Below are 26,345 nucleotides of genomic sequence, written 5' to 3'. Positions count from 1 at the left end.
CAAATAAGAAATAATGTCTTATTTGAAACATAAATTTTCTTTCAAGTCCTCTGTCGTTGCCACTGCCATTCTTCACAGAACAAGAAAGGCGGTCAAACAAACCAAACAGCAACATGTGTGGCGGAGGCATGGGACCGCTTCCCTTGTGGCTGGCGATTCCCCTCATCGGGGGTGCCATCGTGGTGAACGCGGCCGAGAAGACTGTGAGCGGTGTCGCCGCCGCCTCGGGCGCAGCCTACACCGCGGGCAGGCTGGCCTCCAACGAGGCGGGCAAACAGCTCGACCACTTCCTCCACCCCGACGTGCTCGCCAACGCCATCGCGGCCGACCCCGCCAACCCGCGCCTCTACCTCCAGCGCGCCCAGACCACCTTTGCCGCCCTGTCCGTACCCAGCTACCGCTCGCGGCCCACCGTTGGAATGCGTGGAATGCGTGGGGCGCTACGTGGCCAGATCAGGAGGGGGGCGGCTTCTCGCTACTTGGGGGGCGGGGGTGGTCAACTAGTTGAAGAGGATGCACTTCTTGAAGAAGAGGAGAACAAGGCCAGGAAGGTGGTGGAGCAGGCGGAGATGGAGGAGGTGGTGCGCGATGCCCAGCAGTCGGTGGGGCTGAGTGGCGGGCGCGGGAGTGTGGCCAGCGTGGAGGCCCTCTACGTGCTGGGTCTGGCGCTCGACCGCCTGGGCCGCTGGGCCGAGGCGGCCGAGGCCTTCGCCCACGCTATCGACGCCCTCCTGGCCTCGAAGACTGACAACGAAGTAGAAGGCAACAGCAAGGATGATGAAGCCGAAGAGGAAGAAGAGCCGAGCGAGGAGGAACCCTTGCAGCGCGCTCACGGAGGCAATCATTCGCCGGCGGCGACGGTTGGGCATAAGTACGGCGTGCAGACCTTTAGGAAGCCCACGTTCTGCGACCACTGCAGCAAGTTACTGGTCGGCTTCCGCAATCAAGGTCCACCTCCCCTGATCTTCCCCCGCATCACCCGTCATCTCACGTATGTGATGTGTGGTGTGTGTCGCGTGTGCCGTGTGCCGTGTCTTTGTAGGCTACGAGTGTGCGGAGTGCCAGTCAACGATACACACGAATTGCCGCCAGCACTATCATAGGCTTTGCCGCACCAGCCCCGGTACCCAACTCGTCCAACGTCACGTGGACCGGTCCCAGTCTAGACAATATGGCTGACGCCCTGTGGGCTACCCTACTTGTTCACCATAGAGGCGCACTGTTTGCGCTTGATCGACTTTCACGTGCCCACGCTGTGCTCACAGTGCCGACTGCCTCTTCTCGGACTCACCAAGCAGGGCCTCCACTGCTCCCGCTGCAAGGTACATTCATCACCGCTGGTCGTTTCTGCTCCGCGCCGTGTGGTGTGTTGTGTTGTTCGTCAGTCTGTGGTGCTCTCAACTAACGTATCTGGCTTCACGAAGGCGAGCGTGCATCAGAAATGTACCGCAGCGTTCAACGAGTCGCATCTCAAGTGCCAATCGAGAGGTAAGAAGAAGGTGCTGCCGGCGGCTGCGACCACCGTGCCCACCCTGGCGGAACTGTACAACTGCAAGGGACTCGCGTTGTACCATGACTCGCAGTACGAGCAGGCCATCGTGCTCTTCACCACCGCCGCCGGCCTGGCCCAATCTGGTACGCCAAGTTAATCACAATGGCCTTAAGTATTCATCAATTGCAACCGACCAAGCAACCATCCCAAACCAATCAGCAGTGGTGCCCCAGTACACGGCGATCGCCAATCGCGGCCTGTGCCACTTTTACCTGGATAACCTGGACCGGGCCATCGACGATCTGAGCCAGGCAATCGACCACGGGGTTGCCAATGAGCAGGCTTTCTCCACGCGCGCCACGGCCTTCCAGCTGACGGACAAAGACGACATGGCCCAGGCCGACAGAAGACAGGCGCTGTTGTACAACCCGCGAGCCATCGTCAAGGTGCGTGTCACTATGTCGTGTGGCGCGTGTGTGACGTGTGCGTGTCTGCGTGTCTTCTGGTGGCGTGCGGTGTGAGCGACTGATGAGGTTTGGTATGGTGGTGTGGTGGCGTAGGTGTTCCCCTACCCGATGCCCGTGGAGTTGGTGTCGCACGTGTTCTCCTTCCTCTCGCTTCAGGAGAAGGCCAAGTGCGCCCTGACCTGCCACCTGTGGCACGACCTCGCGCAGAAAGACCTCGTCCGGCCCCACGCCGAAATGGAGTATCCCTTCTACGACCCGGACTACTACTAAGAGTCGCGCAGTCGGTCACGCTCGATGTCGACAAAATAAAAATGGCGCCAAAACATATTCGGCCGAAAAATAGTCGCTCTACCCCAGAGCATTGGAATCGCAGCGAGATGGTGGTACATGGAGGTGCCCAACGAAGACACACCCTTCTCCGTCCAGTTCACTGCGCTCGCCCCTCCCAACAGGTACCCCCTTAGTGTAGCCATCATGGTAGATGGTCAGAAAGCAGACTTGTGTATGTACTCTCTCAGAGCTTTAACAGTGGACATACAGCCTCATCTCCCTTCACCTTTTCCCAAAGTTTCATTGCCAAAGTCTCTAGACACAGTCATCTCAGGCATGAGGATTGGAACTGATGTGGAGGGAATGATGTGCATACAGCTGTTTGTGTTCCACAAGACTGCTGCCCCTGGCAGCCATGATGACAACAACAGTGGTGATGATGCTGATGAGGGTGAGGTAAACCTGGACACTGCCACAAAGAACAAAGCTGCAGGCACCATTGTATTGGAGCTGTACTGGGCGCGCCTCAGGACTGTGAGCAAAGTATCATCCACTATGGCCCAAGGCACACCAGTCACAAACGGGTCAAGCAGTGCAGCATAAGAAATAATAATACCCAATAAGAAGGACTCATTTGGCATTGAGCACTCTGTGGGTGTGGGTCCAACCACCACTGGCCAATGCTTCAACCTGTCTGCCTACATTGTGGGTGAGTTCATCAAGAAGCTTGAGGTGCAGTTCCTTATGGCCAAGTTCTTCAACATGCTTCAGTGCCACCTTGACCCTCCAGGTATTGCCTGCCCACTGACATACATGCATGACACAAACTGTGCTTATGAGCAAGTGGGTACATGTAGAAGCTGCAAGGTCTGAGGTGATGGTGACAGTGATCAATCTGGTGGATGATGAAGATGAAGATGAGGAGGACACAGAGCAGAGGGCAAAGCAGTGGATCAAGTGCAAACCAGTGGCCTCCAGCAGCAGCTTCAATAAGGATATCTCCTCCTTCCTGTTGTGTTGTGTTGTGTCACATGTGACTGTGCAGGCAAAGCAGGGGTAGCAATGAAGCTGCTGCTGGAGCTCATGTGGCAGTCCTTCACATGGTAGGCCAGCTGTGTGAACTCTTGCACAACCAGTGGTGCAATGTCATGGGCACCTCAGGCCTGCCCATCTTGCTCTCCATATCAGCTGGCCAGATCACCTCACCACCCATGTGCCTTGTCCTCAACAACTGACACCAAGGCCACCCTGACACCACAAGCTCAGCCCCAGCCCATTTACATGCAGCATCAATGCACACTGTACATATGCCTTCGCTGCACTCGTAGCCATCACCATCTTCATCTCCACAGTGTAAACCATCTTGTTCACGTGCCTTGCGGCAATGTGTGGTATTTGTCAGGAATGTCAGTCTGGTCATTACCAGGAAAATTCCCACGCGCGAAGCTTGGGGGGTTCGCATTTTGTTGTGCCAATCGATCCGCATTCTGCGCACGTTTGTGGCTATAGTTCAACTGTGGCCAGATTAAACATGGAGGAGACGGACCTCGATGAGATGAACCCCGAGTTTGGGAATGAGTTCTGGAAGGAGCTTACAGATGACGTGCTCGATACGCTCTACAGCCAACTTGAGTACGTACAAAAGGGCACAACGATTAATCGTTGATTTAACAATACCCTCGATTTAATCGAGTAAATCTTGAGCTCTTGTGAGCCCCTATCAAGATCTTAATTTAGATTATTATAACAATTAATAAACCAACAGGCAACCAGCCTTCGATACCAGCGAGTACTACCTGGATGATGATGACGATGGAATGCTCGGCTCCACCAATCCTGGAGGCTTCGTGCTGCCCGAGGCAGCGCATGGCGCCATGGCCCCCGCCGTCCAGGTTAAAGATGAAGACGCCGTCGCCCGCACCGTCGATCCGGCCCACTTCCAACAACAAGGCCAACAGCACCAGCACCACCAGCAGGCCGCCGCCGAGCCCCGACAGCAGGCCCGCCCCGCCGCCGCCCATGTCCCGCTCCCCGCCATCTCGCAGGACCAGGCCAAGGCCCGCATGGTGATCGACCAGGTCCAGCAGCTCTTCGCCACGCAGGACCAGCACATCGAGCAGATCCGACAGATACAGCAGCAGCTCGTGCTGCAGCCGCAGAAGGAGGGCGTGCGGCAGCTCCAGGAGCAGCAGTGGAAGCTCAACCAGCAGATCGAGCTCGAGCTCAAGGAGCTCCAGGGCCTGCACCGCTCGGTCATCCTCGATCCGCCCGCGCTCCACCAGCTGCGCATGCTCCTCCAGCGGCTCAAGATCCAGCAGCAGAAGATCGAACTCTTCCGCCAGGAGCTGCAGCTCGTGCTCAACCCCCACTCACCTCCCTGGTACTACCACCATCATCAGCACCCTCACTTTCACTCTCATCGCACACGGCACACGACACGACACACGCAGCACCGCACGACACGACACGACACACGCGCTCGGTTGACTAATCGTTGCGGGCGTGCACACCAGTATCGCGGCGCTCATGTTGACGGACCAGCCGACGCCACAAGTGCTGTTCAAGGGCAAGACGCTGGAGGACAACTACGTGCTGGCGCTGCTGTCGGGCTCGAACGTGAACATTCAGAACATCAGCAAGGTCAAGGCCATCCTGGTGGCCGAGGAGAAGAACTGGAAGAACAAGAAGCCGATCGAGAACGACGTGCAGGCCATGGACTCGATGAAGCGCGTCCTCACGTTCCACAACATCAAGCTCAACGTCTCGACGCGCATGTCGATGGTCTACCTCAAGTTCGCCGTGCAGGTCACGCTCCAGAACGGCGGCACGCACACGATCGAGAGCGCCGGCTCGAGCCCGATCATCGTCATCACCAACGAGAGCCAGTGGTGCGACGCCGCCGGCAAGCTGCTCCTCTTCGAAGCCTTTGGAGGCCAGGTAAGCGACACGACACGACACGACACGACACGCACAACTAACGTGGTGCGTGTTCTATCATACCAGACCGAGATTCCGTGGCAGCACCTGGCCAACGTGACGCACACCCATTTCCTCAAGGCCACCAGACAGGACCCGGGGCGACCCCAGCGGCGACTCAACCACGGCGAGTTCCAGTACATCCACTACAAATTCTTTGGTGCGCAATCATCACCGCCATCGCCGCCCCCACCGTGCTCTTCCTCTTCTCATGTACTCATCGCCATCATCTTCATCGTCGCCGTCGCTTGGTTGTGCGGCTACACAGGCGGTCAGCTCAATGTCACACAGCAGCAAGCGGGTCGGTTCTGGTCGTGGTTCGGCCAGGTCGTGCAGACGCTTCGGTTCAAGCGGCACATCGCCAACATGTGGTTTGTCGGGTACGCACGCACACTCTTCTTCTTCCTCTTCTTCTTCCTACACGCGCCAGACCACTAATCGTCGTGTATTGCGTGTGTCGTGTGTCGTGTCGTGCAGGTTGATCTACGGCTTCATCACGAAGAACGCCTGCACGGAGATCCTGAAGAACGAGGAGATCGGCACGTTCGTGATCCGCTTCAGCGAGAACCACCCGGGCCTCTTCGCGGTGGCCTACGTGGACGACGACCCCTACGAGCGGGTGAAGCACTACCTCGTCAAGCCCGAGGACATATCGTCCAACAAGAGCTTGCCCGACTTCCTGCGCGAGAAGCCCCAGTTCCTCTACGTCAACCAGCTCGACCCGGCCACGGGCGAGCTCCACAAGCTGCCCAAGGACAAGGTGCTCGAGGGCTACTACTCCAAGAGACAGCTACACGGCAAGCCCAGCAACGGCTACGTCCTCCTCTAGAGAGCCTCGCACGCACGCACACACCCGCACGCGTTGTGCACCCTCTCTCTCTACTTCTTCCTCTGCCCCCTTCTTCAACCGCTACATCATCACCAGCCTGTACTTGTTTTTCTCAATTCTTTTCTTTTATGTTTTTTTCCGCATTCTTTTGGTACCACCACCCATTCACTCGTCACTGCTTTCCTCGTCATCTTCGTCGTCGTCTTCCTCGCTTTCGCCACGATCCCCGCTTCCCTGATCGTAGTGGTCATCACTGTAGGCCTCCCCGCTTTCGCCCTCCTCCTGCCCTTCAATCACGGTCGCTGCCTCGGGCCTCTTCTCCTTGTGATCGTCGGCGGTCACGGTGTTCTTCTTCTTCTGCCGGGTCTTGTTGCCGTTGGACGACAGGCCCAGCGGGTCGATGTGGGCCAGCTTCTTGAGGCCCTTGGGGAGCGCGGCGTCGACCATGAGCGCCATCATCTCCCCGTCCAGCATCTTGAGCGTCTTCCGCGCGATCGTCTCCACCTCGGGCAACTGAGCCGCCGCCTCCACGCACTCCCGGCCCCCGCCCTTGACGATCACACTCCTGTTTGCACCTGCACCACCACAACGCAACGCACACGACACGACACGACACGACACGACACGACACGACACGACACTGTCAGGCCAGAGCCTTGGCGGGTGGGGGCTGGGGAGGCTGTACTGTCCAAGGCCAGATTCCAGAGGGCGCCAGTGGCTCGCTGGAGGATTCCTGTGAAGACGGCCATCAGTGATTGAAAATAAACGATGCTGTTTGTGAGGCGGGGGCGTACCGACGTGGGTGGGGTGGCTGCGCATGGCGACGATCAGGCAGGTGCTCCCGCCCTGCTTCACCAGCTTCACGCGTCCACGCGCTGCACGATGGGGCGGTGATTAGACAGTGGGGGGGGGAGTGAATGGGCTGAGTAGTGCAAAGGGGCGTACCGAAGACCGCAATGTTTTGGATGAGCGCGCAGGCGCGTTCGGTGACATCGGCCCGGTTGCCGTGCTTGCGGAGGCCGTTGAGCACCACCTCCACCCCGCCCGCCTTGATCACCCGGTTCTTGTTGGCGTCTGCCATTGCTCACATTGGTTAGTTTAGTTGGATTCAAGCGAAGGGTCGGTGGTGGTGGTGCGCACTGTTGATGGCGATGTTGGAGAGGGCGCCGAAGGCGATGTGGCACAGCTCGGGGTTGTAGGGATGGGCCTCGAGCGTCCGTAGCAGGGTCTCAATTCCGCCGTTGCGCCCGATCACGATCCGGTTCGCGTCTGTCCTCCCGGCGTCAGCGCAGCGCCACACCTTTGCAGGTCTCACAATCATGAGAGAAGTCGTACAGTCGAGCGCCAGGTTCCACAGGACGGCGGTGGCCTGGATCTGGAACGGGGCCGACTTGAGGAGCGACCTCATCGCGTCCAGCACGTGTTCGATGCCCGTCTCCTCCCGAATGCGCTGCCGGCCCACCTCTGTGGCAACCTTCGTTAGGAAGTCTTCACAAGTGATGACGAAGAGTGGAGTGTGCGGCGCACCGTGGGCCGAGAGGTTGCGCAGGGTGGCGCACACCTTCTCCAGGAGCAGGGCGTCGTCGGGGTGCTTGCGCATGGCCTTGAGCAGACACGGTATGCCGCCCTTCTCGATGATGGCCACCCGGTTCACATCTGCCACAACGATTGGCAAAACACCCAATCAGGTCTGAGAGCTCCACAGCTTCGGCCGAAACTTGTAAAAGAGATTCGTGTCACATACCATTGGCCAGGGCGAGGTTGAGGAGACAAGAGCAGGCGTGGAGGATGAGGTTGGCCCGGTCGGGGAAGGTCCGCATGGCGGCCACCAGACCCCGTATCCCGCCCTCTTCCACAACCGCCGCCCTGTACACGGCTGCTCACGGCCCTCACGGTCAGTCCATTCCCTCACGGTTAGGACGAACTCGATCACAGAGAGGGGGGGGGAATGCGCACGGTTGGCGGCGAGGTTGTGGAGGACAAGACTGGCGCGCTCCTGTACGTGCGGGTCGAGCCGGTGGTTGCGCATGGTGTTGGCTACGCACCCGATCCCGCCCTCCTCGACCATCTTGACCGTGTGCTTGCCTTGAAAGGTGGGCTGAGGGGTGAGCAATCAATCAAAAGAGAGAGCGGGCCTGGAGAGAGCGGTCGGTACGGTGAGGCACGAGCTGGGCGAGGGCGAGGCAGACGTCGGCCTGGACTTCGGGGTCTTTGGCGTACACACGCAACATGGCGACCAACGCCCCCACCGGCTTTTCGTCTCGCAGCACTTGGTCTGCACGGCCATTGGTCAAATAAAACCCAAATGGCTTGTGATTGGTTGAGAGGTAAAGCGCACCCAGGAGATGCCGAACAATGGCGGCCGTGGGCTTCTCATGGGCGTCGGAGTACTCTTCTTCTCCTTCCTCGTCATCTTCGTCGTCGTCGTCGTCGTCGTCGTCGTGCTCCCTCTCCTCTTCTTCGACCTCCAGGCCCTTGCCCAACCGAGAGGGCAGGTACCGGTTGCCCTCAGTGCGGATGTAGTACCGGTCTTCCTCTTCGTCTTCCTCTTCGGTACTGCCCTCAGCCCACTCCCCTCGCCTCCTTCCTCGTCTGTGTTCGTCGCTTTCCTCGTCGCTTTCTTCGCTTTCGCTTTCGCTTTCTTCGCTATCTTCGCTCTCCTCGTAGCTGTCGGAAGAAGTGGCCACATCGCTTCGAACAATTTGAGAGCCCGAAGGAGCAGGTGGCGGGGTGGCGGCCCGCAAGCGGGCGTCGAAGCCGGGCGGATACCGCTGTCCCATCGTGCCTCCCACTCGTCGCTGCCCCTCATCGTCACTGCCATCTTCGTCGTCATCGTTGTCATCAGTACCTCCAGTCTCGCTGCTGCAGCTGGTGGCGCTGCTGGCTCGACCGCTTGATAGAGGCTGCGGTCGTACTGGGGTGGGACGCAGGAGCTGATCTCCCGCGGGGCGATGACTGCAGGTGCATTCCTCGACCCCAGGCCGATGGATCACGACGTTCTTCTTTCTTCGGCGGCCCAGCAGAGGGGTGAGCGAGCCGCGTAGGCCTTGCGGCCGGGAGACGGGCACATGGAGCGGACACGACGCGTCGTGCTGCAGCTGCTGCTGTTCGGCCTCCTTGGCCTTGCCGCCCTTGGTCACCTTGTCCTTGGTCTCCTTGGCCTTGGCCTTGGCCTCTTTCGACTTGGTCTTGTCCTTCCGGCCCAGCTTCATGCCACCGCCCAGCATGACCGAGGCCAGTGCACGCGCGGCCATCACGGAGTCGATAGTAGTGGTGTCGGTGTGGAGTTGTGAGCCTGTCCTCACCCGTGAATCAGGCAATCGTGCGTGTGTGAGCAACACGCGCCAGAGAGAGACGGGGAAAGTGGGGGGATACCATGCGCACCATATTAGGCCCTTGTGCAAGTTCGTGGAAGCCGGCCCAGTTCACGGTCATCGAAGCACTGGAACGGGGTGCAGTGTGGCTTGACTCTTGAAAATTCGGTGCTCTGCGGTGGGGCTTTCGGCTGGGCTCGGGTTCGACGCCGGTCATGGCGGACAAAGAAAATAAAAATAAACAAAGCGTAAAACGAAAAATCAAATATCGAATTATCGAATTATCGAAAGATTGTCTTGGAGGCCGGAAGATGAGGCGATTCTCGACCCCATTCAGCTGCTCCGGCGGTGTGATGAACCTCCGCTCTACGTTCAATTTGGCTGCTGCCTCGCCTCTGCGGCCATCTTCTTCCGCATGGGCTGCCGCGCTCGCCAGCTGCAATTCGACATCGATGGCCCGCGCCTACGCCACGCGGGCGCGAAAGGGCGTGAGGAGCAGCAGCCCTACGTCGTATCTGGGCGGCGGTCTGCCCTATCTCACCCGTAAGTTGGAGCTCGAGGCTCAGCGCGAGCTCGAGCCCTTTGATCCATTCTCCATCGCACTCAACAAAATTGCCGACAATCCTGGTGCCCACAAGAAGGTGCCGTCACCCCCCCCCCCCAGGATGCCTCTGAATCCCTTCGCCAATTTGTCAGTCGAACGATTTTGTCAGCTTCGCCCAAGATTTGCCGCCAGCAGCGCAACTGACGTCAATGGATTGATGTGCAGGCACGCAAGGTTGGTCGAGGTACGGGTTCGAGCAAGGGCAAGCAGTGTGGTCGGGGCACAAAGGGTCAGAAGGCCCGCGGTCGTGGCAAGGTGAGCCCAGGCTTCGAGGGTGGTCAGACGCCGCTCTACAAGCGTGTTCGTAAGCACGGCTTCACCAACGCCATGTACACCTCCTCGTTCATCTCCCCCAGCGCGCGCTGTTGTGTCCCTCGTTCTCTCGAACGATGCACACTTGGTCTTCGTGTCGAAGCCAAGACGCTCACCTCGCTGGCTTTCTACGCGTCGGCAGGTTCCGCTCCGAGTTCGTGGGTATCAACCTGGGCCAGCTGCAGCAGTGGATCGATGCTGGCCGCCTGAGCCCCGAGGGCAAGATCACGATGGCCACCCTCCAGCAGTCGGGCCTTTCCTCCAAGCTCACCAAGTCCTACGAGAAGGGCATCAAGTTGCTCGCTGGCGGATCCGAATTCTTTGCGGCCAAGCTGGACCTCGAGGTACCTCACTTCGTCATCCCTTGAGTGCCAGCGGCCGCCATCGTTGTGTGGATGTGCGCCTTGCGAATGGCGTGTCATGGTGGCTTACTGTTGAATTCGACTTCAGGTGTCGAAGGTCTCCCAGGCGGCTCGTGAGGCTATCGAGAAGAACGGCGGCAGCGTGCAGGAGGTCTACTACCACCCGCGCCAGCTGCGCATGGCTCTCCGCCACCCCGAGAATCCTCTTCCTCCCCCGCAGGAGTACAGGACACGGCCCTGATTGCCCCCGTCCTCTTGCCCAAACAAATAAACCAAAAATAATCAGCCTGGTGGTGTAGGGAACACAGATAATCGTTTTATTTGAAATGATGGACTATAAGAGCGTGCATTTATCAGTAGTAATATTTTGCATTAAAAAATAAAAAACAAACGCCATGGCGAACGGATGACCGTTTATTCGTAAGATTTCGCTTTTATTTCGCTCGCGCGGAACGGCGGGGTGTGGACGGAAATATCCGAGGAGCTTGACATACCTGGAAAAGCGGAGCCTCCAGCAGTTATTTGCGCTCTTCCGGGTCCGGCACGAATCTTTAGATCTCAACCCTCTCACTACACAACACAAGCATCACGATGCTCCGCCGCGTTGCTGCCACTCGTCGTGCCCCGGTCTCTGCTGCCTCCTTCCTGAGGAGCTCATGGAACGCCCCTGCCGCTGCCAGGCTCTACTCGTACGCATCGTCATCCACAAATTTTTCATCTTTACCACTGAATCGCTGCTTTATCAAGATGCCGGCGCGCTACACTCCTCTCTCGAGCAGATTGCTAACGTGATCCTCCCCACTTTAACAGTGCCAAGAGCGGTGATCACATCATCGGTATCGATCTCGGTACCACCAACTCGTGCGTGGCCATCATGGAGGGCTCTACGCCTCGCGTGATCGAGAACTCGGAGGGTGAGCGCACCACTCCCTCGGTGGTGGCCTTCGTCAAGGACGACCACGGCACCAACCGTCTGGTCGGCGCCACTGCCAAGCGTCAGGCCGTGACCAACCCCACCAACACCTTCTTCGCCGTCAAGCGTCTCATCGGCCGCGATTTCAACGACCCGATGACCCAGAAGGATCTCAAGATGGTGCCCTACAAGATTGTCCGTCACTCGAACGGCGATGCCTGGCTCGAGGACAGCTGGGGCAAGAAGTACTCGCCCAGCGAGATCAGCGCCTTCACCCTCACCAAGATGAAGGAGACCGCGGAGGGCTACCTCGGCACCCAGGTCAAGAAGGCCGTCATCACCGTGCCCGCCTACTTCAACGATTCTCAGCGTCAGGCCACCAAGGACGCCGGCAAGATCGCCGGTCTCCAGGTTGAGCGTATCATCAACGAGCCCACTGCCGCCGCCCTCGCCTACGGTCTTACCAACAAGGGTGGCGAGACCGTCGCCGTCTACGATCTCGGTGGTGGTACCTTCGATATCTCCATTCTCGAAATCTCCAAGGAGGGTGTCTTCGAGGTGAAGGCCACCAACGGGTACGCGCTTTCCTCTTCTCTATTGCCCTCTTTCTCGCTAATGATCTGCGGAATTCGTTTGTGTGACACCGCATCTCAATTTCATTCCCTAATCGCGCTTCTTTTTTGTTCGTCTTGCAGTGATACTTTCCTCGGCGGTGAGGATTTCGATAACACTCTCATGCAGCACCTCGTGGGCGAGTTCAAGAAGGCCGAGGGCATCGATCTCTCCAAGGACAAGCTCGCTCTCCAGAGGCTGAAGGAGGCCGCCGAGAAGGCCAAGTGCGAGCTCTCTTCCACCGTGTCGACCGAGATCAACTTGCCCTTCATCACTGCCACCGCTGAGGGTCCCAAGCACCTCCACATCAAGCTCACCCGCGCCCAGTTCGAGTCGCTCGTCGATCCCCTCGTCCAGCGCACCATCGATCCCTGCAAGTCCTGCCTCAAGGATGCCGGCCTCGACAAGTCCGACATCAACAACGTCCTGCTCGTCGGCGGCATGACCCGTATGCCCAAGGTCCAGGAGGTCGTCAAGCAGTTCTACGGCAAGCAGCCCAGCAAGGGTGTCAACCCCGATGAGGCCGTCGCCGTCGGTGCCGCCATCCAGGCTGGCGTGCTCAAGGGTGACGTCAAGCAGCTCCTGCTGCTCGACGTGACGCCTCTCTCGCTCGGCATTGAGACTCTCGGTGGCGTGTGCACCAAGCTCATCACCAGGAACACCACCATCCCCACCAAGAAGTCCCAGGTCTTCTCCACCGCCGCCGACGGCCAGACCGAGGTCGAGATCAAGGTCCTCCAGGGAGAGCGCCACATGGCCAACGACAACAAGACCCTTGGCTCCTTCATCCTCTCCGGCATCCCGCCCGCCCCCAAGGGCGTGCCCCAGGTCGAGGTCACCTTCGACATCGACGCCAACGGCATCGTCAACGTCTCCGCCCGCGACAAGGCCACCGGCAAGGAGCAGGCCATCCGCATCCAGTCCTCCGGCGGTCTCTCTGAGTCGGAGATCGACCGCATGGTCAAGGACGCCGAGACCCACGAGGAGGAGGACCGCAAGCGCAAGGACCAGACCGAGGCCCGCAACCACGCCGAGTCCGTCATCTACGACATCGAGAAGAACCTCAACGAGTTCAAGGAGCACGTCGACCAGACCGAGGCCGAGCGTCTGCGCGAGCAGATCACCGAGCTCAGGAAGACCTTGGAGTCGGCCGACGACCACCAGGCCATCAAGTCCGGCGCCGATTCGCTCCAGCGCGAGTCCCTCAAGGCCTTCGAGTCGGCCTACAAGCAGAAGGCCTCGTCCAACGACAGCGGCAGCAGCAGCAGCACCGAGAACAAGGAGGACGACACCCCCGACGCCGACATCAAGAAGTAGACAACCAGCCACCCCCCAACAACAACCAACAACCGACATTCCTCCAGCCAATCCTCCAACCCTCCCCACCTCTCTTGTTTATAGTGCGGCGCGGAAGAGCCTCCGCCCCTAGCTAAACCCCCCAAAACAAAGACAGTTTTGATCTACGCTTGCCTTCCTCGCAAGGGCTTGTTCTTCTGCGCCCCTGCCTTCCCCTTCATGAGGTCAGGAGTTTTGCGAAATTTGGCGGTCGGGCGCTGGAAATTTCAGAATCTGGGAAGTGGCTGGCGTGGCCCAATGGCGAGATGCCGGGTGGCCAGAAGGAGAGAGCAAAGTGGAGGCAGCACGAGGTCGCAGCTCAGTAGTCGTCACAGAGCACACTCGCACACAGGACAGCAGTGACCGACACCATGTTGCTGTCGCTTCAGCAAGCAGCCCGCCTGCTTCCTTTCCTTCTCGTTGCCGCTCTCGTCTCTGCACGTACGAGCCTCCGTTCCCCAATTCGCTCATTCATCTTTCGCGTAGCGCGATTAATTTTCAACGATTAATGCCGTGCTGACGCCTATGGCGTTTGTTATGCTGCAGTGTTGCTCGCCCCGCGTGTTGGCGCTTCGGCTGAGGTTTCTACAGATGGTGAGGCCCTCCTCACGGCCGATCTCAAGGCCGAGAAGGTTGCACTGAAGACGGACGATGACGTCGCGCAGAGGGAGGAGCGCTCGATCGCGCCTTCGCCTGCCTACACTGAGGAAGAACTCAAGCTCCTTGAGCAGACCAAGGAGAAGTTCGAGTTCCAGTCCGACGTTAGCCGCATCATGAACATCATCATCAACAACGTCTATACCAACCGCGAGGTGTTCCTTCGTGAGTTGATCTCCAACGCTTCTGATGCCCTCGACAAGATCCGTCTTCAGTCTCTTACCGACGCGACCAAGCTCGACGCCAAGAAGGAGCTCGAGATCAGGGTACGCCAGCTCGCTTCTTTACCTGCCGACTGTCTGGCCTTGACGCTCACCGTCCTGGCTTGTGCTCTCGACCACTTGCTCTCTATGTAGGTGCAATCCAACGCCGAGGATGGTACCCTCACCATTTCCGACACTGGCGTGGGCATGACCAAGGCGGAGCTGGTGCAGAACCTGGGCACCATCGCCCACTCGGGTACCAAGCAGTTCGCCGAGATGTTGGGCAGCAAGGACGCCTCGTCGAACCTCATCGGTCAGTTCGGCGTCGGCTTCTACTCGGCCTTCCTCGTCGCCGATCGCGTCGTGGTGGTGTCCAAGTCCAACGACGATGCCGACCAGTGGATCTGGGAGTCGACCGCCGACTCTAACTACTCCATCGTCAAGGACCCGCGCGGCAACACCCTCGGCCGTGGTACCTCAATCACCATGCACCTCAAGAAGGACGCCGACACGCAGACCTTCCTCAAGTCGGACAAGCTCCGCGATCTCATCATCCGCTACTCGGACTTCATCTCGTTCCCCATCTTCCTGTGGGAGAGCCACGTCGAGCGCGTGCCCGTGAAGGAGGAGGCCGAAGACGACGCCGAGGACGAGGAGGCCGAAGTCGACACTGACGACGACGAGGAAACCGAGGACGACGAGGAGAAGAAGGTAGTCAAGGAGACCATCCCCGAGCTCGTTTGGGACTGGGAGAGGATCAACGACAAGCAGCCTATCTGGACCAGGAGGAAGGATGACATCGAGGACGAGGTACACTCATGCCTTCTGTTCTTTCCCTTGCCATCGTCGTTATTCATTATGAGGAACTGCACTCACGTGCGCCGGACTCGTGCGATTGGTAGGAGTACGAAAACTTCTTCAAGGCCGTCACCAGGGAGGACAGGCCCCCTCTCTCCTACATCCACTTCACCGCCGAGGGTGACAACGGTGCCTTCAAGGCCATCATGTTCCTGCCCGAGGCTCCCCCGTACTCCCAGTTCGATAGCGCCGCTCGCCAGAAGGGCGTCAAGCTCTACGTCAGGCGCGTCTTCATTACCGAGGAGCTCGACGCGCTCCTGCCCAAGTACCTCGCTTTCCTGCGCGGTGTGGTCGATTCCGACGATCTCCCGCTCAACCTTTCGCGCGAGACCCTTCAGGAGCACAAGGCCCTTGTACGCACTCCTCCGCCCGTCCACAACCACCGGACACACAGCCGTCCGCTCACAGCTTTTGGTGGGTGTGTCGATGAATAGGAGGTGATCCGTAACAAGCTGGTGAGGAAGACCATCGCCATGTTCCAGCAGCTCGGAGATGCCGAGACTGCCGAGGAGAAGGCCAAGTACGCCAAGTTCTGGAAGAGCTACGGCACCAACATCAAGCTCGGCGTGATCGAGGACAGCGGCAACAGGGCTCGCCTCGCCAAGCTGCTCCGCTACCTGTCGTCCACCACCGGCGAGAACACCTCGTTCGATGACTACGTCGCCAGGATGAAGGAGGGCCAGGAGGACATCTACTACCTCTCGGGCGACAGCGTCGAGGCCCTCAAGACCTCGCCGCTCCTCGAGAAGCTCACCGAGAAGGGCTACGAGGTGCTCTTTGCCGTCGACCCCATCGACGAGTACACCTTCCAGAACCTGCCCAAGTACGACAAGTACAAGCTCGTGAACCTGGCCAAGGAGGGCGTCAAGCTCCCCGGCGAGGAGGACGAGGACAAGGACCACGAGGAAGACCTCAAGGAGGTCATCACCTACCTCAAGAAGACCTTCTCCTCCAAGATCTCCCGCGTCAAGGTCTCCAACCGCCTCTCCCGCTCCCCCTGCGCCCTCGTCGCCGAGTCCTGGGGCCACACGGCCCAGATGGAGAAGGTCATGCGCGCCCAGGCCCTTTCCTCCAAGGACGACCCCAAGTCCCGCATGTGGGCCGGCAAGAAGGTGCTCGAGATCAACCCGCGCCACCCGATCGTGCTCGAGCTCAACCGCCTCGTCACCGCCGACGCCACCGACCCCACCGCCAAGGACGTCGCCACCCTCCTCCTCGACACCGCCGCCATCTCGTCGGGCTACAACATCGACCAGCCGGCCTCGTTCGTCACCCGCGTCCTCCGCATGATCTCCACCTCGCTCGACCTCCCCGAGGCCGTCATCGAGGACCTCGCCGCGCCCGCCGCTGCCGAGCCCGCCAAGAAGGCCACGGAGGCCGAGGCCGAGGCCGAGGACGAGGATGATGGTGGTGTGGACGTGGATTTGGACGGCGAGGAGGACGATGAGCACGATGAGCTGTAAAGGATCGACCAAGAGAGAGAAGAGAGAGAGGGGGAGAGAGAATGGGGCAAGGCCAACATAGGACCTATTCACACCACTTAGCTACAAACAGCGTTATATAAAAAATATATATATTCTATTCTACGCTGGACTGTTTCTTGTTGTGTGAGTGTGCGGGGGGGGGCAGTGCCGGTTGCTGGGCAGCAGAGAATACGAAAAAGAAAAGGGCGGCAAAAAGCGCAACGAGGCCAGGTGGGCGAAGGATCAGATTATCCGCATTTTTTGGCCAAGGTCACCGTAATCGAAATGAATCCGCCGGAAACGGAAGCTGTGGTGCCAGCGGATACCTACTCGGACGCCCTTGCCCGAAGCTTGGCTGGTAATGCCTACGTTTGGCAAGATCTGCTGGTGGTATTTGATAATTTGGCCTTAATTTTTTATTTTTTTCCATCTCATTGCAGCTTTTGTTGAGGCAAATGAGAAGGCGTTGACGGATGACCTTAAGACACTGCTGCGAAATGTGTCCATTACCGGCCTCTCCTGGTACGCGCAGCTACAGTTTCTTGCCCCCCCCCCACAATCATCACTCCATCTCACCTTCTTGCCATTCAGCTACTCTTGGGAGCATCTTCGAGTCTTGCTTGGATTTGTGATTAAACAGGTACGTCCAAATCAGCAAAATGAAGCAGTTAAATGGTTTTTAATCGCCTTGCCAACAGGTCATTGGTGAATTCATCACAAAGGAGGGCCTCACGGGTCAGGACGCAGCCTCGATTAACGAGCGCTGTGCGCAGATCGTGCGTTCCCTCGAGTCATTCGTTGGGTATGTGGCCTTCGTCCTCTGAGCCCCTCAGGGCAGCCGCCAATCTCACGCGTGCTATGCACTGTAGGCCACCATTCACACTCCAGAGGCTGTGCGAGCTGCTCACGGACGAGCCCAGGCTCTACACCTCGACCAACAAGTTCACCAACGCCATCGAGAAGGTGCGCGCCGTCTCCTCCCTCCTTCTCCCGTACTCCTTCTTCCTCGCCGTGCTCTCTACATTTCCTTCACTTCGACATCTGTCTGTTTGTGGGGGATTGAGTTGGTCCTCGTCGTGCACTCTCTCGCTCTCGCTCTCGCTCTCTCTCTCTCTTCTTCGCTCCGATGCCCTTCACTTCATCTCTCACCCCCTGGGAGGCCCAGTGGTCCCAACATCAACCCATCAGTACTCATCATCATCACCATCATCATCTTCTATCCTACGCAGATGTTTGCGGTGAGCGGCATCATCCCGACCTTGGCCCCGGCCGATTACAACGAAACGGTGGCGACCAACGCCGCAGCGTTCGCCGCGGCGACGCGTGAGGCGCCACCGGCCGCCCCGGCTGCTCCCGCTGCCTCTTCTCCCTCTTCCGCCTCCTCTTCTGACTCTACTCCCTTCCAAGTCGAAACCACCGTCCACCCGCCCGAACCCATGGATGTAGAAGGCTGACCGATTGTACATTCACCTCCATCCATCGTCATCAACTTCTCAACATCAGCGCCACCGCACACGCACGCCATGATGATGAAGACGCAAAGTGTTTGTTTATGTGTACTGTTGCGGGGAACGACACGCACGAAGTGTCCCGCGTGTGTGTTGTGTGTGTTCGGTCAGCGAGTGCTGTAGCGGTAGCTGGAGGCGTCTTCGAGGATGTCCTCCTTGGGGGTGCCCTCGGGGAGCGCGTAGCCGCTCTCGTCGAGGTCCATGGCGCCGTACGACGCGCCCATGTAGCGCTTGGGCTCGGCCACCTTGCCGATGCAGTACCGCTCCATCAGCGCTCGCGCACGGGGCGTGTGGCCCACCTCCACCCAGAGGTCGGTCGCGTCACCTCCAGCGTGCTGCACAAGGCCATGAATAGATTAGACTCGATTAGATCAACGAGTAGCAACGTTGCGAAATGAATGGCAAGAATGAAAAAAAGCGCAAGAGAATTAATTCAAATGGGAAGGTGGATTGGGGGGGGGTACAGCGTGGATAATAGCGCTGCCGCCGGGGTGAATGTCGGCCCATTGCGAAACATTGTAGACCTTGTTGTTGATAATGACCCAGCAATCGTCCTCGTAGGCGTGCTTGGCCACGTCGGCGCGCGTGAAGGTCCTCAATCTCTCCGGTTCGGTCTTGACATCCGCAGCGGTGGGGGTGGGCACATGGGCGTCATCGGCGTACGCCCGGCGGGTGTAAAGCGCCGTCGACCTTGTGGAAGAGAGGAGGAAGGGTCGGGAGGAGGCAGCCCCACCAAACGACCTCGCCAACGACGTGCTGCGTCTCATTTTTCTTTTTTTTCAATTGATTTGCTGTTTTAGAATCTAATCGATCAACACCGCCAAAAACAAATAGAAAAATAAATAAATCAAATTGGTGCAGGAAATAAGAAAGAGAAATCCAATGTTGTTGTTGCGGCGTTCTTCTTCTATTGGCTTCGAGTCTCTCTCTACGTAGAGGACGGAGGGAGGCCGGTGAGGGCAATGGCGGTGATGGCGGTGGGTGTCGGGATGCTCTTTGATGTGGTGGGTGGTGGTGGGGCAGTGACACCAGACGATGACGAAGCCAATGACGTTGTTGATGATGGTGACGGCCGGTCGGCCGCGACTCGCGGCGCGGCGACGGCGAGGCTGTAGAGGAGCACCGTGTCGGCCGATTCTCGGGTTCGGCCGGACGCGTCGAGCGCCACCTCGGGCGACGAAACTGAGGCGGAGGCGGGTGTAGATGAGGAGGAGGGAAAGGAGAAGGATGAAGTGGTGGCGATGGTGGGTGTAGAGGAGGCGGCAGAGATCGGACGTGGCGTAGGTGGCCGGCCCGCCGTAATGATCTCTACGGCCTGCGAGGGCGTGAGGTGTCGCACTTCATCTTGCTTGTAGCCCTGTAGCACGCACAACGCGCACACACACCACACAGAGAGAAAGAAAGTCGGCCAAGGAGGGAGAAACACGAGCACGGAGGGAGAAACACGTACCAGGTCGGCGAGCTGCTGCTTCATGTCAGCGGTGATCTGCACATGAGCAGGGAGAGGACGAAGAGTCGTGAGATAGCAGCGTGTGACACTTCACACTCTGCCCGTAGCGGATAATAATCGTTTTATTATTCGCAGAGAAAGAGTCGAGGGGAAGTTGTGCACAAGTTGGCACGGGGCGTAGAGCATCAAGGGGAGTAAATGATAAGAAAAATCAGATCACAATTTAGAGATTAATAATCGAGAAATTGAAATTGCATTTAAAAATCTGCACGTGCGCGAGTGGGGGGGCGTGCCATGAAAGGGATCTGGGCAGGTCGCTCTGTGGGTGAGCCATAGAGGAAGGCGTTGGCTGCTGCGCTGGCATTGTACCACGTGCGCCGCATCTTGGCTTCCCACCCTTCCGCCTGCCTCATCATCATATTGCTCCACGTTCCAAAGCTCCTCATCGTGACTCGCCACCTGTTCATCTTGCTTGGTTTGGCTTCTTCTCTCCCCTCTCCAGCTCCCAGCAAATCGACCGATCGCAAGTTGTCTCCTTTTGCTTCTGGGGTTTTACTCGAATTACTCTTTCCTTTTTGGCCTTTTGTTTTTATTATCTAACATAAAATAAGCGCCTCGTGGTGCAGGCCAAGGGGAGTTCATTGCGGCAGTGCCAGCCGAGGTTTACTGCACACCCTTTCGGCAGTGTGGGCGAGTCTGCGCCACGCTACACAACGCGTTGATTGTACAACTTCGAACTGAAGACACCCACAAGAAGCGGATCTTCGTATTCCCGACCTGCCGGTCCAGTTTGTGAAGCACGCCATTCCCTCCACCGGAGAAGTACTTATGGTCTCCAGGAAGGGGTTGCGTCAGCTCTGTGCTCACCTGGCGTGCCAGTGCCGCGCCTTCTTGCGTGGTGACTTTGCGGGCTTGGTTTTGCCGCATAGGTATAGCGCCAAAGCGCAACTACAACGCGCCAGAGAAGGTGAAGGTGACAACGCCGTCTCCACCGCAGCAGAGACCACACGGTCGCGCATGCAAGAAGAAGCGGGTGGTTTGCACAAAAGCTTTGGTTTTTATGTGTTGTAAAAGAACTCAGGTTGGCGGGTCGTCGCCGTTGCATGTTGTTGTTGTGTACACTCATAGAGTTTGGAGGTGAATATGGGGGAGGATGGAAGAGGTTGTGAAGAAGTAAAGAGAGAGGAGAGAAAGGTGGGAGATTGATGATAGAGATTGATGGACGGAGGTGAAGAGGAGCTTAGAAAGTAGGACGCTCACGGAGCTTGCACTCGAGCAGCATGTTGTTCTCGGGGGGCAGGCCGACGCAGGCGCGGAAGAGGTTCTCCATGGCGGCGCGCTGCTTCATGAGGGCGTTGACGACGGGGGTACCGGCGGGCACGACGGGGGCCTTGAGGAGGTAGGAGAGGATGGACTGGACGGGGTGGAACTTCTCGAACTCGTCCTTCTCGTTGGAGGTCTCCTTGACGGCGATACGCTCCATGAGCTCCATGAGGATGATGAGATCGATGATGAGCGGGGCGGCCAGGAGCGAATCCTCGCAGGTGTTGTGCATGGCGATGGTGTTGTGGCCGCCGAGGAAGATGCGCGAGGTGTACTCGTCGAGGGCGCGCTTGGAGTCGCCGACGTAGGGCACGTACTTGATCACGACGACGTGGTCGGGGTGCTCGTCGGCCTCGTAGAGGATCTGGTTGGAGGCGACCATGTCATCGACGACGTTGGACTTGGAGATCTCCTTGGAGCGGAACTGCGAGGGGGCCGACAGGTTCTTGCCATCGTTGTTACCGAGATGGTTGTAGGAGACGATCGACACGGGCTTGATACCGGCACCGATGAGCCAGTCGACCATGACGGACTTCATCTTGGTCTGACCGGTCTTGAAATCGTCACCGGCGATGGAGACGTTGTGGCGCTGGGCGAGCTCGACGACGCCGGGCACGAAGGTGTTCTGGGGCGAACCGTTGATGTAGGGAGCGCCCTCGAGGATCGAGGCCACGGCGAAGATGGTCGACGGCGACACCTCCTTCTCGTTGTTGTTGATCGAGGCCATGAGGTTGTCGGCCGTGTCGTTGAGGCCCGTGGCGACGTCGCAGAAGCGCTCGGTGTTGGCCGACCACAGCACGATGACGCGGTCGAGCTTGTTGGCCTCCTTGAACTCGCGAATGTCCTTCCTGATCTTGGCCAGCTGGTCGGCCTTGGTGCCCTCGATGAGGTTGTCGGCGCGGTCGGCCTGGTTGGCGGCGATGAAGTCCGGCTCGTAGATGGACGGCAGCGGCTTCATGTCCTTCATCAGCGGCACCAGCTGGCGCTGGAGATCGTATGGCAGCACCTGCGCGCGCTCCATCGCCTCCGCCAGATTCTGGCCCGAAATGTCCCAGCCCGAGACCACCAGCTCGTTGGGGTCCACCATCGGCAGGACCGAGTGGAAGGGGATGTAGACATCATCGCCGGCGGCATCGGAGCCGAGGCGGAGGGTCGAGGCCTGGGTCACGGAGCCCCAGTAGTTGGGGGTCTGGACGCCCTTGTTGGTGCGCCAGGTGATGCCCTCGCGATTGGCGATGATTCCGGCCACGACGGTGGTACCGTTGTTGCCGCCGAGGCCGACGATCATGGTACCGACGCGGCCCACATCGCGCTGGGTGCGGAAGGTGTAGGACTTGGCGACGGGCTTGACGATGGCCTCACCATCCTTGACCTCCACGACGGTGGTCTGGTACTCGTACTCGGCCTCAATGTGCTCCTCGTTGTACTTGACCTTGTCGCTGGCGACCTTGAACGTGCTCTGGTGGTGGGTGGAGGGTCTCATCTTGATTGATGGAAAGGAGATTTGTCTGAAGAAGAGATTGAGGAGAGGAGATGGACAAGATCCGAAACCGAGGCGGAGGGGTGATACTGTTGAGGGCAGTACTGTGCGACGGAAGAACTAAACGGCGCCTTCCGGCCCCGGCTTTGTACCCGCAAAACCGGACTTTTCGTGCCCACAGACTTTTTGTCGACCGTTGAACGTGGCGGCTCCATTGCGGCGAATAAGCGGCCGATGGCAATTTCAAAAATGAGAAAAGGTGCGAGCCAGACGCGTGACGATGCCTTTTCGCGAGGGTAGGTGGTTGGGATTAGGAATAGAGGGAGCATATTCCTAATATGCCAAAAAAACAGAGTACTGCTGGATTACTGTTATCAGTTCGTTCTTGGCTGTAACTCGTTTTGGACGTGCGTGACCGTCGGCAGTCGTGATTTATTTTTTTCCTGTCTGGCCAGCACACGTGATCCACAAGTTGTTGTTGTTGTTCACCATCTCAGAGAATGCGAGCGAAGAAGTCGAAGGCAACCTGGTCATCACGGAGAAAAGAAAACAGGCATGAGTGCTTGGGCTCTCACTCTCTCTCTCTCTCTCTCTCGGTATCAAACGCGACTCCTGTTTTTTGGTGTGGTGGTAGACATACCAACATGATACCACCGCCGGGGGCGAGTCTAAGGACTTTGGGCACGAAGCCCTTGTAGAGCGCAGCAAAGCCCTCCTCGCGCGCAACGGTGGCCAGGGCGGGCAGGGTGTAGGTGTAGCGCCGCGGCTGTCCCGGCAGCGTGTTCTGGATGCGCGACTTGACCACGTCGAACGGGGTGTTGAGCATGGTGGCGATGAGGCCGGATATGGTGCCGGCGGTGAAGTTGGTGGCCAGCTGGCCGCGCTCCGACGACCACACGGGCAGCAGGCGCTTGACCTGCTGGATGATGCCGAAGTAGGCACCGTTCCACACGCCGTTGCGCCACAGCATCGAGCCGAAGCCGCGGTAGAGCGTCAACGCGCCCTCGGTCTGGATGACGGACCGCGCCGCGTGCCAGGTGTTCTTGTACAGGCCCGCGTTGGACCGCGCCTGCATGCGGACCTTGACCAGCTCGAAGGGGCAGTTGACCAGGGCTTCGGTCATACCGGCGCAGCCGCCCGCGGCGACGTGGCCCGGACCGCTGAGCTGGCCGCTGGCGTTGGTGAAGAGCTTCTTGTACTGCTCGTTCATCGAGAACTTCATCGCTCGCTTGGGCGCTTCGGCCATGATCGGCGAGGCGATGCCGCGGTACAGCTTGCTGAACCTGTCCGTGCCCCACGCACCCCGTGTCACCCACCCCGCACACAAAAGCAGACCGAGACAGTGAGATGATAAAAAGAAAATGTTCTGGTATAGGTCGCCACCATCAACATCACCGGTGGCGGCCTCCGCTCAGCTCCGGTGGCCATAAATTGTATGGCAAGGTGATGAGGAAAGTTGGGACTCGGGGACGTACCCTTCAGTCTTGATGATGTCGCGGAAGGTGCCCAGGACAGACGAGTAGCGAGCCTCGGCCGCGGTCTGCAGCTGGAAGCGAGTCTTCACCACGTCAAGAGGATACATGCACAACACCTCACAAAGACCTGACGCAAAATCAATTAAATCAATTAAATTGTCTGGGGGATCTGATTCAGAGTTGCTTCCATACCGGCCAGTGCGCCTGCCATCACCTGCTTGTGGAAGGGCAGGTTGGAAGCTCCAACAGGGCTGTAGGCTCGTTGCGTTTCCATCTTGTTGTGGCAAGTGTTTTTTTTGTGTTTTTTTGTTTTCGTTGGACCGTAGTCTGCGGGCGTGTGGTCAACGAAATTTCGCACGTCGAATTGGCGTCGACATAATTGGATTGGGCGAATGGCGATCGAAGAAGGGAGACTTCTGCTGTGTGGGGCGACGTGTGCCGCCCTGACGCGAGCATCTTTTTTTTTGTTTCATTCACACATCAAGCAGCTTGCTTCTTCTTCTCCCTCTCAGTCTTTTTATTCGAATCATCGACCCAAACAATCATCATGGACGAGGAGTATGATTGCATCGTTCTTGGCACTGGCCTCAAGGAGTGCGTGCTCAGCGGCATGCTGTCGGTTGGTGGCCTCAAGGTTTTGCACATGGACCGCAATGGTTACTACGGCGGCGACTGCGCGTCGCTCAATCTCACCCAGCTCTACGAGAAGTTCAAGGGCAACGCTGCTCCCCCTGCCACTCTGGGTCAGTCCCGCGATTACAACGTCGATCTCATCCCCAAGTTCATCATGGCCAGCGGTTCGTTGCTTCGCTCCTTCCTCGGGGGGGGGTTAGCGAGCAAATGGTTTGCAATGGTGAGTCAGCTCACGTCGATGCATTCCCACCTCACAGGTATCCTCGTGAAGATGCTGATCCACACCGACGTCACTCGCTACCTCGAGTTCAAGTCGGTCGATGGCTCGTACGTCGTGGTGCAGGGTAAGGTCCACAAGGTGCCCGCCACCGACGTGGAGGCCCTCAAGAGCCCCCTCATGGGCATGTTCGAGAAGCGTCGCTGCAAGAAGTTCTTCATGTACGTCCAGGAATACGATGAGAACAACAGCAAGACCCACCAGGGTACCGTCAGCTCCCCATCATTGCTTGATCGGCGAACGTTTTATTAACATTTGTTCAAAATGCAGGTTATGACCTTCGCCGCATGACGATGAAGGAGCTCTTCGAGGCCTATGGTCTCGGAGAGGACACCATCGACTTCGTCGGTCACTCGCTGGCGCTCCACGTCAACGACGAGTACCTCTCGCAGCCCGCCCTCCCCACTGTCGAGAGGATTCGTCTCTACGTCGAGTCGCTCGCCAGGTATACCAAGTCTCCCTACATCTACCCGCTCTACGGTCTCGGTGAGCTTCCTCAGGCCTTCGCCAGGTACGTCAGCTAGTTGCCTCTAAAGCCGTTCAATGTCTCTACACATCTCTAATCTCGCCCCCCCCCAATCATCGCACCACAGGCTCAGCGCCATTCACGGCGGTACCTACATGCTTAACAAGCCCGTCGAGGAGGTCATCATGGAGGGCGGCAAGGTTGTCGGAATCAAGTCTGAGGGTGAGGTGGCCAGGTGCAAGTTCGTCATCGGTGACCCCTCGTACTTCCCCGGCAAGGTCCGCCAGGTGGGTCACGTTGTGCGCACGATCTGCTTCCTCGACCACCCCATCCCCAACACCAACAACTCGGAGAGCTGCCAGATCATTCTGCCCCAGAAGCAGATTGGCCGCAAGTCGGGTACGTTGTTCATCCACGACTGCGAAGTTTCAATCGCCTTTTCTGGTTTTCTCTATATTTTTTCCAATTCTTTTTTTGCTCACCTGTTCGTTCGCGTGCGCAGACATCTACATCTCGGTTGTCTCCTCCTCCCACAACGTGTGCGCCAAGGGCAAGTTCGTCGCCATTGCGTCCACGACCGTGGAGACCAACAACCCCGAGGCTGAGCTGAAGGCCGCCTTCGACCTCATGGGTCCCATCATCGAGAAGTACGCACCCTTCCATCCTCAGCGCGTGCACCAATGCAGACGGACTTGTTGGTTGGCACCCACCTTAGTACTTACATATACTCATTTCTTGATGTCAGGTTCACCTCGGTGTCGCCCATGCTGGTGCCCACCGATGATGGTACCTCGGACAAGATCTTCGTGTCCACGTCGTACGATGCCACGTCCCACTTTGAAACCACATGTATCGATATCCTCGACCTCTACAAGCGCGTGACTGGCAAGGACGCCGATCTCAGCCCGCCGCCCAAGGCCGCCGAGTAAATGACCACAAAAACAACAACCCATCTCTCGCGGCGAACCGACCATCCGCCAGGTGGCGGCCTTGGCCCTTCCACCTCAACGCGACGTGCTCCTTTTCTTTCTCATCCCGAGTTAGTGCCTTGACGTTCTCTTTCAAC

The 26,345-nt window shown here is 58.3% G+C and overlaps 11 protein-coding genes and 1 pseudogene across 11 annotated transcripts; 7 read left to right on the top strand and 5 right to left on the bottom strand.

Annotated features, from left to right (window-relative positions):
- Positions 1–113: 113 nt before the first annotated feature.
- Positions 114–2,229, top strand: ACA1_058900 (tetratricopeptide repeat domain containing protein; the record flags this gene model as incomplete). The annotated part of the gene is made up of 5 exons (XM_004339188.1): positions 114–948; positions 1,213–1,322; positions 1,386–1,635; positions 1,715–1,938; positions 2,053–2,229. The coding sequence occupies 5 exons, from the start codon at positions 114–116 to the stop codon at positions 2,227–2,229; spliced, it is 1,596 nt and encodes a 531-aa protein (XP_004339236.1).
- A 1,531-nt stretch (positions 2,230–3,760) lies between these two features.
- ACA1_058890 (Signal transducer and activator of transcription STAT family protein) lies at positions 3,761–6,034 on the top strand (the record flags this gene model as incomplete). Its single annotated transcript, XM_004339187.1, has 6 exons — positions 3,761–3,861; positions 3,995–4,583; positions 4,771–5,166; positions 5,233–5,365; positions 5,474–5,585; positions 5,683–6,034. The coding sequence occupies 6 exons, from the start codon at positions 3,761–3,763 to the stop codon at positions 6,032–6,034; spliced, it is 1,683 nt and encodes a 560-aa protein (XP_004339235.1).
- Positions 6,035–6,199: 165 nt separating this feature from the next.
- Positions 6,200–7,115, bottom strand: ACA1_058880 (uncharacterized protein; the record flags this gene model as incomplete). Its single annotated transcript, XM_004339186.1, has 4 exons — positions 6,200–6,609; positions 6,720–6,767; positions 6,829–6,909; positions 6,980–7,115. The coding sequence occupies 4 exons, from the start codon at positions 7,113–7,115 to the stop codon at positions 6,200–6,202; spliced, it is 675 nt and encodes a 224-aa protein (XP_004339234.1).
- Positions 7,116–7,142: 27 nt separating this feature from the next.
- ACA1_058870 lies at positions 7,143–9,288 on the bottom strand (annotated as a pseudogene).
- A 413-nt stretch (positions 9,289–9,701) lies between these two features.
- ACA1_058860 (ribosomal protein L15, putative) lies at positions 9,702–10,867 on the top strand (the record flags this gene model as incomplete). Its single annotated transcript, XM_004339185.1, has 4 exons — positions 9,702–9,989; positions 10,118–10,281; positions 10,407–10,608; positions 10,715–10,867. The coding sequence occupies 4 exons, from the start codon at positions 9,702–9,704 to the stop codon at positions 10,865–10,867; spliced, it is 807 nt and encodes a 268-aa protein (XP_004339233.1).
- A 350-nt stretch (positions 10,868–11,217) lies between these two features.
- On the top strand, positions 11,218–13,468 carry ACA1_058850 (chaperone protein DnaK, putative; the record flags this gene model as incomplete). The annotated part of the gene is made up of 3 exons (XM_004339184.1): positions 11,218–11,315; positions 11,437–12,114; positions 12,235–13,468. 3 exons carry the CDS (start codon positions 11,218–11,220, stop codon positions 13,466–13,468), a joined length of 2,010 nt encoding a protein of 669 aa, XP_004339232.1.
- A 389-nt stretch (positions 13,469–13,857) lies between these two features.
- Positions 13,858–16,667, top strand: ACA1_058840 (heat shock protein gp96, putative; the record flags this gene model as incomplete). Its single annotated transcript, XM_004339183.1, has 5 exons — positions 13,858–13,927; positions 14,078–14,409; positions 14,500–15,156; positions 15,249–15,557; positions 15,639–16,667. 5 exons carry the CDS (start codon positions 13,858–13,860, stop codon positions 16,665–16,667), a joined length of 2,397 nt encoding a protein of 798 aa, XP_004339231.1.
- Positions 16,668–16,952: 285 nt separating this feature from the next.
- On the top strand, positions 16,953–18,121 carry ACA1_058830 (uncharacterized protein; the record flags this gene model as incomplete). Its single annotated transcript, XM_004339182.1, has 6 exons — positions 16,953–17,025; positions 17,108–17,189; positions 17,259–17,307; positions 17,366–17,443; positions 17,556–17,630; positions 17,897–18,121. 6 exons carry the CDS (start codon positions 16,953–16,955, stop codon positions 18,119–18,121), a joined length of 582 nt encoding a protein of 193 aa, XP_004339230.1.
- A 161-nt stretch (positions 18,122–18,282) lies between these two features.
- ACA1_058820 (cytochrome b-like heme/steroid binding domain containing protein) lies at positions 18,283–19,649 on the bottom strand (the record flags this gene model as incomplete). The annotated part of the gene is made up of 5 exons (XM_004339181.1): positions 18,283–18,510; positions 18,640–18,865; positions 19,246–19,357; positions 19,451–19,532; positions 19,626–19,649. The coding sequence occupies 5 exons, from the start codon at positions 19,647–19,649 to the stop codon at positions 18,283–18,285; spliced, it is 672 nt and encodes a 223-aa protein (XP_004339229.1).
- A 1,216-nt stretch (positions 19,650–20,865) lies between these two features.
- On the bottom strand, positions 20,866–22,431 carry ACA1_058810 (Inositol3-phosphate synthase; the record flags this gene model as incomplete). Its single annotated transcript, XM_004339180.1, has 1 exon — positions 20,866–22,431. One exon carries the CDS (start codon positions 22,429–22,431, stop codon positions 20,866–20,868), a length of 1,566 nt encoding a protein of 521 aa, XP_004339228.1.
- Positions 22,432–22,921: 490 nt separating this feature from the next.
- On the bottom strand, positions 22,922–24,177 carry ACA1_058800 (mitochondrial 2oxodicarboxylate carrier 1, putative; the record flags this gene model as incomplete). Its single annotated transcript, XM_004339179.1, has 4 exons — positions 22,922–22,954; positions 23,069–23,711; positions 23,904–24,030; positions 24,096–24,177. The coding sequence occupies 4 exons, from the start codon at positions 24,175–24,177 to the stop codon at positions 22,922–22,924; spliced, it is 885 nt and encodes a 294-aa protein (XP_004339227.1).
- Positions 24,178–24,450: 273 nt separating this feature from the next.
- Positions 24,451–26,208, top strand: ACA1_058790 (GDPassociated inhibitor, putative; the record flags this gene model as incomplete). Its single annotated transcript, XM_004339178.1, has 7 exons — positions 24,451–24,700; positions 24,794–25,018; positions 25,084–25,192; positions 25,259–25,324; positions 25,407–25,678; positions 25,782–25,926; positions 26,025–26,208. 7 exons carry the CDS (start codon positions 24,451–24,453, stop codon positions 26,206–26,208), a joined length of 1,251 nt encoding a protein of 416 aa, XP_004339226.1.
- Between the last annotated feature and the right edge of the window lie 137 nt (positions 26,209–26,345).

This window comes from Acanthamoeba castellanii (genome assembly GCF_000313135.1).
Source record: "Acanthamoeba castellanii str. Neff unplaced genomic scaffold scf7180000084599, whole genome shotgun sequence".
Lineage (NCBI taxonomy): Eukaryota > Discosea > Longamoebia > Acanthamoebidae > Acanthamoeba > Acanthamoeba castellanii.
This window is presented reverse-complemented; position numbering and strand designations above follow the sequence as displayed.